The sequence below is a fragment of the Anser cygnoides genome, chromosome 1, assembly GCF_040182565.1.
Source record: "Anser cygnoides isolate HZ-2024a breed goose chromosome 1, Taihu_goose_T2T_genome, whole genome shotgun sequence".
NCBI lineage: Eukaryota > Metazoa > Chordata > Aves > Anseriformes > Anatidae > Anser > Anser cygnoides.
Window position 1 is genome coordinate 102,469,630 of NC_089873.1, and position 8,628 is coordinate 102,478,257.

Below are 8,628 nucleotides of genomic sequence, written 5' to 3' on the forward strand. Positions count from 1 at the left end.
GAACGGCGAGCACAAGGGCTGATGTCACACTTACATCAGGACATAAAGGGAAAGGCATGCTTGTTTCAGAGCACAGGTTTGGACCAGCAGAGTGGTGAAATGAGGTACTTAGGATGGGGTGGGCTCAAAGGAAAGCTAGCAAGAAATTACAGGGAAATCTCAGTGAAGAGATGGAGTCAAGTGGGCTGGTGGAGGTGCAGGTGGATAGCTGTGGAAAGAGGATAACGAAAGCGATGTTAAGCATGAAGTATTACTCAGGGTGTTCATGTTAAGGTGTAGTGATGGAAAAAAGATGGAAGTGTAAAAATTCTCTCTGCTGTATATTTGACCAGGATTTGTACAAGGATCAATGAGGACAAAGAAGTACCTTCCTGCCCCATCTTAACTGGGAAGGACACAAGGCTGTTATTTCTGTCTGGCACAGTCATCGTGTACAGATCATTTCCACCAGAGTCCTGAGGCCAAGTGGACCACTGCTGTTCTTATTTAGCATTGTGTCCTGAGGGCAGTGAGGCCTCTACGGTTGCCCTGCTATCTGTCTGTCCATCTGCTTGTCTGTCAGTTGCCATGGGCCGTGTTCAGCCAGGTTTGACAAAAGAAACAGAGTCTGAAAGGTAAATAAGCTCCAGTAAGTTGTATGAAAACTGGCAGCCTGACAGAGGAGAGATGCTGTCAGTGACTGTGCTGGAGGAGAGCCCGTAGCCACGCTGCTGGGCAAAACCCCACCGGTCAGAGGAGTCCAGCCAGCAGGCCAAAATAAATTAAGCAGAAAATATGGAGAAAGCTGTGTATGTCAGAGAGCACTGGACAAGTAGCCCAGTGACACAGGCTACGGGCAAGGGGAAAGGACTCGCAGCTGTGGCAGACTGCAGAAGGGGTGTCATCGAGATACCCTGGTCGGTGGCATGGCAGTGGGAAATATAGAAAATATAGGCAACGCATCCAAACAGAAGCCGGGTTCCTCGGTCCTGTTGCTCACAAAACCTCTGGTTATAATAAGCTCTGGAATATCAGAGACTTCCCAGAAGGCTGGAGAAGAGCAGCGCTGTGCCGGTATTTGTAAAGAGCAAACAGAGGACCTGAACATTTCTAGGCAAGAGAGGAGCTGATATGAGATTCTCCAGCTAATGCCAATCAGTCTGATTTGGAGGAAACTGATCTTGCTGCATAAACTTGTTTTGTTCTCGTCAGTCTTTGATGTGACTATGGGTTTGTTTTTGGAAAAGGTGATGGCTTAGATCTATCTAGGCTCCTGGAGGCATTAATACCCCAAAACATTCTGATGAGAAAAAAATAGCATTATGCAACATTAACAGAGCAGGAGATTAAGTGAATTGATTAACCACGTTTTACCACATGCAAAGGGGGCTGCCCCTGGAAGTCCACCACTGAATGGAGGTCTTTATTATGTGGATGCCCAGGAGTGAGTCCCGGGTCAGGTATGAGTCAACACTTTATTCAGTGCTTGGTGAATAGATACAGTTTATTCTGACACAGTTTTCTGAGGACACAAATATTATTAGGGTGTTAAAAATAATGAGGTTAGGACCAGCACAGAATGATCTGCTGTATTCAGTAAGGTGGTCATTCTCATAAAACTTCTTGTAAGACAACTGAAAGCAAATTGTATGGCTCTGAACAGGAAAAGATGTCCGCAGGGTAGATATGTCCATGTCCGCAGGGAACATCTTTCAGTCCCCAAAAGAGGTGATCTGAAAAGGATTTAGGGATCATATCAGACAGAAAATCCCAGTGGGCCAGGCCACAGCAATGGATCTGACACGGTGCCTGACCATGCAATGACAGGACTAAGCAGCAGAAGTGAGGAGACCTCTCTTTGTGATTTGGGCGGGCCCCATGCTGGGAAACCATTCACTGCTTCATGGTCTGTGTTTTAAAAATAATTTTGAATCAGACATGATCCAGAGGCTGGAGATCTCCGTAATTTAATGAGGTCAAACTGTTTAATTTATCAAAAGGCAAAAAGAGACATGACCTGACTGTAGTATGATTTCCTTCCTGAGGAAAAGTATACCAGGTATTCTGGCAGAGAATAACAAGAGACAGACAATGAAGAGTGACTAATAATCACAGAAACAAGCTACCACGTGAAGGGAAAGGTCCTCTCTCTTCTGGAGTCTTTGAATCATGACTGGAAGCCTGTCTGGAAGGGAGTTCCCGGTCTGCAAAGTCCTGCGGGCTGTGAGAGCATACAGAAAGAAGAGTTACCATGCAGTTACCCTCCTTTTATTTTCCTCTGTAAGCAACTGGTGTTGCCCTGCCCTATGTGTAACCAGGTACAGGTCTTACGACCCAGCGTGCATTAACCTAGTACAGGTTACAGGGTAAAAACCCTTCCGTGTCATGTTGCTGCCCAAAGAGATTCACTCCCTTGTCCTTACAAGACTTTTGCCTAGGAGCCTGTGGTGTTTGCAGAGAGTTGTGAAAAATCGTCTCAGAAGATGCGACCCTGGATATGTTTGGAGAAGGGCTGGAGAAAAACCATCAGCGTGTTGACAAGTTATTTGGATTCTGCAGTGGTAAAGAGAGAAACAACCCAGAATGATACAGCATGGCTCTGCGGGCTTTAAAGTGGGGCAGTGAAGGCATAGGAGAGAAGGTGGATCTACAGCAAGGAGAGAGCGGGGCTTTCATTCTGGGGAGAAGAGAAGGGTGATGCTAGAGGTAGGTGCAGAGAGGACTAGAAATCCCAAACACTCATAAATAACAACCCACGACCTCACGGTATTATGAGATTTTTTATCTGAAAATTTTGAAATGCAATAAAGGCTTACTTTCATCTACGCCCTTTGCTTCCCACTGTTGACTCTTTAGGTTACACAAAGATCTCATTTCAAAATTTCCCTGTAACCATAAAGATAGGCACTTTTTCTTTTTTTTTTTTTTTTTTTTTTAGCAAAATGAAATGGAAGCATGGGACGTAATGACTCCAGGAGTCTGGAATTTAATCCCAATACCCACTACTCTGACCTAGGGATGAGGCAAAGACTTTGCTAAGTTACGGGTAAGTTACTGTGCTCTCATGAGAGCTCGCATATTTTAAGATGATAGCCTTCTTATTTAGTGAGCTCAGGATGTGATTCAGTCTTTGCCCTTGTTTTAGCTCCACGCAGGACGAAGAAGGAGCAGGAAAAAGACGTGGGGTCCGTGCACACAGCACATAGGGTCCAAGCGGAGGAAAAGAACGGAGGGAGGCTGCTGTCGCTGGGATGCTCAGGCTGCCTGACTTTATCTGACTAATAATGAAAGGCAGCAAGCGTGTCAGAGAGTGTGAGAGAAACAGATCGATAGAGAGATAAAACTGAGATGGAAGGAGCTGGCAAGGGGGTGGGGGAGAGAGCAATAAACACGACAGATCAGCAGGGCTACGCTTTAACCTGATCTGCATGCACTCTGTGCCGGCGTAGGTGAGTGAATGCATCAGGTGTAAGGGCGTGGTGAACTGCACCCAAATAAAGGATGAGAGAAGTGAAAGTAGGGAGGTGATAGCTGTTCCTGGTGTCAGTGCCGCCCTGTAACCTGCCTTCACGGCCCTGATTCAGCCCTGTGAGGCCACCTCCGCTACTCCCGCTGTACGGAGAAGCCCAGGCCCTGCCACCTCTGAGGACACGGACTCGCGGCCTTCCCCCGCTTCCCCGGCCACCTCCCGCCTGCCCCAGAGCAGCGATGTGAGGTGTGTGGGCCACGCCGCGAGCAGGGAGCGGCTCCTGCGGCCACCAACATCAGGAACTCAGACTCGAGGGGACCCAGGGAAAGGGCCGGGACACCACACGCGGACGCCGAGATGAGCTCGGGGCCCCGTGTTCCTGTCGGGCGCAGCCACCCGCGGGCCCGTGCGGGGCGAGGGGCGAGGGACGCGGCCCGCAGGCGGCGCCCGGGCCGCGGGGAGGCAGAGGCGGAGGAGGAGGAGGAGGAGGAGGAGGAGGAGGGGGAGGAGGAGGAGGAGGCGGCGCCACACCCGGAAGCGGCCGCTTGCGACGGCGGAGGAGCCGCGGCGGGGCGGGCAGGGGGTGGCTCCCGGCGGCGGGGCCGGGGCCGGGGCCGGGGCCGGGGCCTGCGTCGAGGAGCGATCGCGGCGGGGCCGTGCCGAGCCCCGCGGGTGCGGGTGGCGGCGGCAGTGGCATGGCGGCCGAGGGGAAGGTGACGGGGCAGAGCCAGGAGCAGTTCCTGCTGCTCGCCAAGGCCGCCCGCGGCGCCGCCCTGGCCAGCCTGATCCACCAGGTGCTGGAGGCCCCGGGCATCTACGTCTTCGGGGAGCTGCTGGACATGCCGGCCGTGCGGGAGGTGAGGCCCGCCCCGACCCGCCGCCGGCAGCGCCCGCGGCCCGGCCCTGTGCCCCGTGCCCCGCGGGGCCTGACCCGACCCCTCTGTCCCGCAGCTGGCCGACAGCGAGTTCTCGCCCGTCTTCCGCCTCCTGACCATCTTCGCCTACGGCACCTACGCCGACTACCTGGGTGAGCGCGGGCCCCTCGCCCGTCCCGGGCCCTGCACCAGCCCTGGGCCCCGCGCAGCACCCGTGTGCCTCCAGCCCGGCAGGATTGTGACCCCCCCCCCCCCCCCCAGTGGGCCCGAGACTGGTGCAGACCTGGCAATAATTAACGCTGCACGGGGAATTTCCAAGAACGTCTTGGCAGAGATGTTTTGGAGGGGGGGGGGGGGGGGGAAGACTTAGGTACCCGCTGGGATGTGGAGACCGCCGTAAATAAGGCACGGAGAGGCTGCTCAGGAAAAGGTCTTTGGGGCTGTGAATTAACGGTGATAGCTTACCAAGACAAAGTGTTGCTTTGGGGATTGCTGCGCAGAAGCTCTAAGAAATGGGTACGGTGCAGACACTTCTGTCGCAGGACTGGGAAATGGAAGATGAGGCATAAATTCTAATACCTGTTTTTCCCTTTGGTGATAGCTGAAGCAGCAAACCTCCCTCCCTTGACAGAGGCTCAGAAGAATAAATTGAGGCACCTGTCAGTCGTCACTCTGGCTGCCAAGATCAAGGTAATGCCCCTATTTTACCCCTAGTTCTCGTTCTTCTGGGATTACCTCATGCTAGTTACTGTCATGTTTCCACAGTGCATCCCCTATTCAGTGCTGCTGGAGCAGCTACAGTTGAAGAATGTCCGGCAACTGGAGGACCTTGTGATTGAGGCTGTGTACGCAGATGTGCTGCGAGGGAGCTTGGATCAGCGGAACCAGCGCCTGGAGGTGGATTACAGCATTGGGAGGGACATCCGGAGGGAGGAGCTAAGCACCATCACCCGCACATTGCAGGAGTGGTGAGGAGGAAGCCCCCCATACTAACACCTAAAAAGGTCGCAGGAGTGGTCAGGGGCTTCACCAGGTCCTCTGTGTGTTCTTGGGGGGTAGTGTAGTGAGATGGCCTTCTCTATCCCCTTTCCCATCTCGCAGTGGAAAATAATTTTCCAAATTTCTCCGTGCTGGAGGGGTGAGAAAACTGCAGCAACCTTTGCAACCAGTCCTGGCTGCCAGCAGGAGGCTTTCTGAGTATACATCTGTAGCTCCTAACTTAGTGTGACTTTGTTATTTGTCCCCCTCCCAGGTAATAATGGCACTATATTATTACATTGGACTGCTGCTCCTGTGCCTTCCCTGCCTGGTGTAGCCATCACCTTCAAGGCTGTTTGGTCTCTATAGAGTTAAATTTGTCATCTTTCATATTTTTTTTCTATTTTTTTTTTCTGTGCAGTATACATTACCTGTCCTGTTCAGCTTTACCTCTTCTCTACAGGTGCCAGGGCTGTGAAGTTGTCTTGTCTGGCATCGAAGAACAGGTTAGCCGAGCCAACCAACACAAAGAGCAACAGCTGGCACTTAAGCAGCAGATAGAGAGCGAGGTGAGTGGGCTGAGGAGGGAGCTGCTAGTACCCCTCGCTTAAAAATGACTGGAACCAGTATTTGGTCATTGTTACAGTCGTTGTTTAAATGAGGTTGCAACCCCCTGCGTGGTTGTGCCTGAAGAACCCTAAATCAGCTAAACACTCCTCTGCAGTGCCAAGGTCTGGGCAGCTGTTAGCACTTTGACCTGTGTTTGCAGGTCTTAAAAAATAAAAATGGGGAAATTCCTCGGTTCTTGTTTTATTGTTGTTTCAGGTAGCAAATCTGAAGAAGACAATTAAAGTGACAACAGCAGCTGCTGCAGCAGCTACGTCCCAAGACCCGGAACAGCACCTAACAGAGCTCAGGGAGCCAGCCCCTGGCACCAACCAGCGCCAGGCCAGCAAGAAAACTTCCAAAGCCAAAGGGTGAGGAGTGGTGGCAAACAAATATAGCCACTGTCTGTGCGCATTCAGGGGAGTTCTGTTACAAAGCAGTAAGGTCAGGGACTGCAGGGGTCTGTGTTCCCTGGATGTGGGATGGTCCCAGCAGACTTCTGCCTCCTGCTGACTTGGAGGGAAGTCTCTGCAGCTCTTTAACTGAAGCCGAGTTCATAAGCCTTCCTTGTGTTCTCTTCTTCTCTCGCAAAGAATGTCAGCTGCTCTTCTCTGTGTACATTTAGAAGAGGAAGTCAGGCATGAAATTTGGTGTTCAGTCTGATTTCTTTTTTTTTTCCCCTCTCTCCACAGGCTCCGGGGCAGTGCGAAGATTTGGTCTAAATCAAACTAGTTGGATCTCCCTTCACAACTGGGAGGGTAGGAGGAAGAGACTTGGGGGATGGAGGGGTAGCAAGGGTCCCAAGTGTGATGCTTCTGAGCTCATCTCTGAGATCCATCTTGCCAACTAATTCTTCTGCATGTTTGTTCTCTTTCCTATCTCCTTTACTTCGTTTCCAGGCAGTGCTTCCCTCTTTTTCATCATAGCGTTTCACACACTAAGCTTCCAATTGAATGCGTTGCTGTTTCCCCTGCCCCTCAGGCTCCCATCCTCACGATCATGTGTTTCTTTCTCTCTCCCTGTCTTCTGACAGGTAAATTTAAAGAGCCATAAAAGTCCGTCAGTCACCTTTGCATCTGTAGGGCATCACAGAAGCTTGGAAAGAGTGCACTGGTGCTCAGCAATCATTTTGGCTCTATGAGACCCCTGGGACACTTTGTTCCAGGATGCAGCTGCCATCTTTGGTTGTTTAAACTTTGTTTTGCTAGGTGGGAGGGTAGTTTTTGAAGGGATTCTTTTAAAAATATATAAATATATTATAAATATATATAAAACAATAAAAATATAGATCTATGGACATATCTATGCAGACTTGTGTTCCTGTGGTGGTGTCTCTCTGTCTCATATACTGATTTTGGATGTTCCAAAATAAACCATGATAGTGAGAGTCCCTGCCCCGCTTCTGGGTGCAGTACCTTCAAAATACTTCCCCTTCCAAAAGGAAGTGCCACATTAGCTCTGTTAGAATAGTAGATTCTGTTGGAACCTGGTGGCCTTTCACGATGGGGTTACAGCACTGGTGGATAGGGGAAGAGTAACTGACATCACCTACCTGGGCTTGTGTGGGACAGTGTCAAAGGCTTTGCACAATATCCTTGTCTCTAAGCGGGAGAGACATGAATTTGGTGGATGGACCACTCGGTGGGTAAGGAATTGGCTGGATGGTTGCACTCAAAGATTTGTGGTCAATGGCTCAATGTCCAGGTGGAGATCAGTAGCTAGTGTGGTGTTCCTCAGGGGTCAGTACTGGGACCGGCGCTGTTTTATATCTTTGTCGGTGACAGTGACGGTGGGATCGAGTGCACCCTCAGCAAGTTTGCCACTGACACCGAGCTGTGTGGTGCAGTCAATACACAGAAGAGAAGGGACGCCATCCTGAGGGACATTGACAGGCGTGAGAGCTGGGCTTGCGCAAACCTTTTGAAGTTCAACAAGGCCAAGTGCAAGGTCTTGCAACTGGGCTGGGGCAATCCAAAGTGCAAATCTGGGCTGGGTGGAGAATGGTTTGAGGACGGCTCTGATGAGATGGGCTTGGGGGTGATGGTTGATGAGAAGCTCAACATGAACTGGCAATGTGCTCTTGCAGCCCAGAAAGCCAACTGTATCCTGGGCTGCATCAAAAGAAGCATGGCCAGCGGGGTGAGGGAGGTGATTCTCCCCCTTTGCTCTTGTGAGACCCCACCTGGAGTGTTGCATCCAGCTCTGGGGCCCCCAGCATGAGGACAAGGACCTGTTAGAACATGTCCAGAGGAGGGCCACAAAGATGATCAAGGGGCTGGAGCACCTCTCCTATGAAGACAGGCTGAGGGAGTTGGGGTTGTTCAGCCTGGAGAAGAGGAGGCTGCAGGAAGACCTTTCAGTGGCCTTCCAGTACCTAAAGGGGGCCTACAGGAGGGCTGGGGAGGGACACTTTGTTGGGGCATGTAGTGATAGGACAAAGAATAATGGCTTTAAACTAAAAGAGGGTAGGTTTAAATTAGATATAAGGAGTAAATTCTTTACTATGAGGGTGGTGAGGCACTGGTTGCCCAGAGAAGCTGTGGATGCCCCATCCCTGGAGGTGTTCAAGGCCAGGCTGGATGGGGCTTTGGGCAACCTGGGCTGGTGGGAGGTGTCCCTGCTCATGGCAGGGGGGTTGGAAGGGATCTTTAAGGTCCCTTCCAACCCAAGCCAGTCTATGATTCTATGAACACGTCTGTAATGCAGGGATGAAATGTAAAT

At 51.3% G+C, this 8,628-nt stretch overlaps 1 protein-coding gene and 1 long non-coding RNA gene across 3 annotated transcripts; one reads left to right on the plus strand and one right to left on the minus strand.

The window, feature by feature from the left end:
* Positions 1–1,308: 1,308 nt before the first annotated feature.
* On the minus strand, positions 1,309–5,173 carry LOC125180592 (uncharacterized). The gene is made up of 3 exons (XR_007159282.2): positions 5,059–5,173; positions 4,789–4,867; positions 1,309–2,200 (listed from the first exon to the last, which is right to left on the minus strand). It is a non-coding gene; the product is annotated as an uncharacterized lncRNA (long non-coding RNA).
* COPS7A (COP9 signalosome subunit 7A) lies at positions 4,027–7,213 on the plus strand. Of its 2 annotated transcripts, XM_048051595.2 has the most exons (8): positions 4,027–4,305; positions 4,400–4,475; positions 4,925–5,013; positions 5,089–5,291; positions 5,765–5,870; positions 6,127–6,278; positions 6,600–6,665; positions 6,941–7,213. In XM_048051595.2, the coding sequence occupies exons 1-7, from the start codon at positions 4,144–4,146 to the stop codon at positions 6,637–6,639; spliced, it is 828 nt and encodes a 275-aa protein (XP_047907552.1). In that variant the 5' UTR covers positions 4,027–4,143; the 3' UTR covers positions 6,640–6,665; positions 6,941–7,213. The 2 variants fall into 2 exon arrangements, with proteins under 2 accessions (XP_047907552.1, XP_047907551.1); XM_048051594.2 differs by having other exon boundaries at positions 4,028–4,305; positions 6,600–7,213.
* Positions 7,214–8,628: the final 1,415 nt, after the last annotated feature.

What these genes read in the sequence shown, in the direction of transcription:
- COPS7A (XM_048051595.2), top strand. Translation starts at nt 4,144, where the DNA reads ATGGCGGCCGAGGGGAAGGTGACGGGGCAGAGCCAGGAGCAGTTCCTG. An exon ending in ACATGCCGGCCGTGCGGGAG is followed by an intron (nt 4,306 to 4,399) that starts GTGAGGCCCGCC and finishes TCTGTCCCGCAG; the next exon opens with CTGGCCGACAGCGAGTTCTC. An exon ending in CTCTGGCTGCCAAGATCAAG is followed by an intron (nt 5,014 to 5,088) that starts GTAATGCCCCTA and finishes ATGTTTCCACAG; the next exon opens with TGCATCCCCTATTCAGTGCT.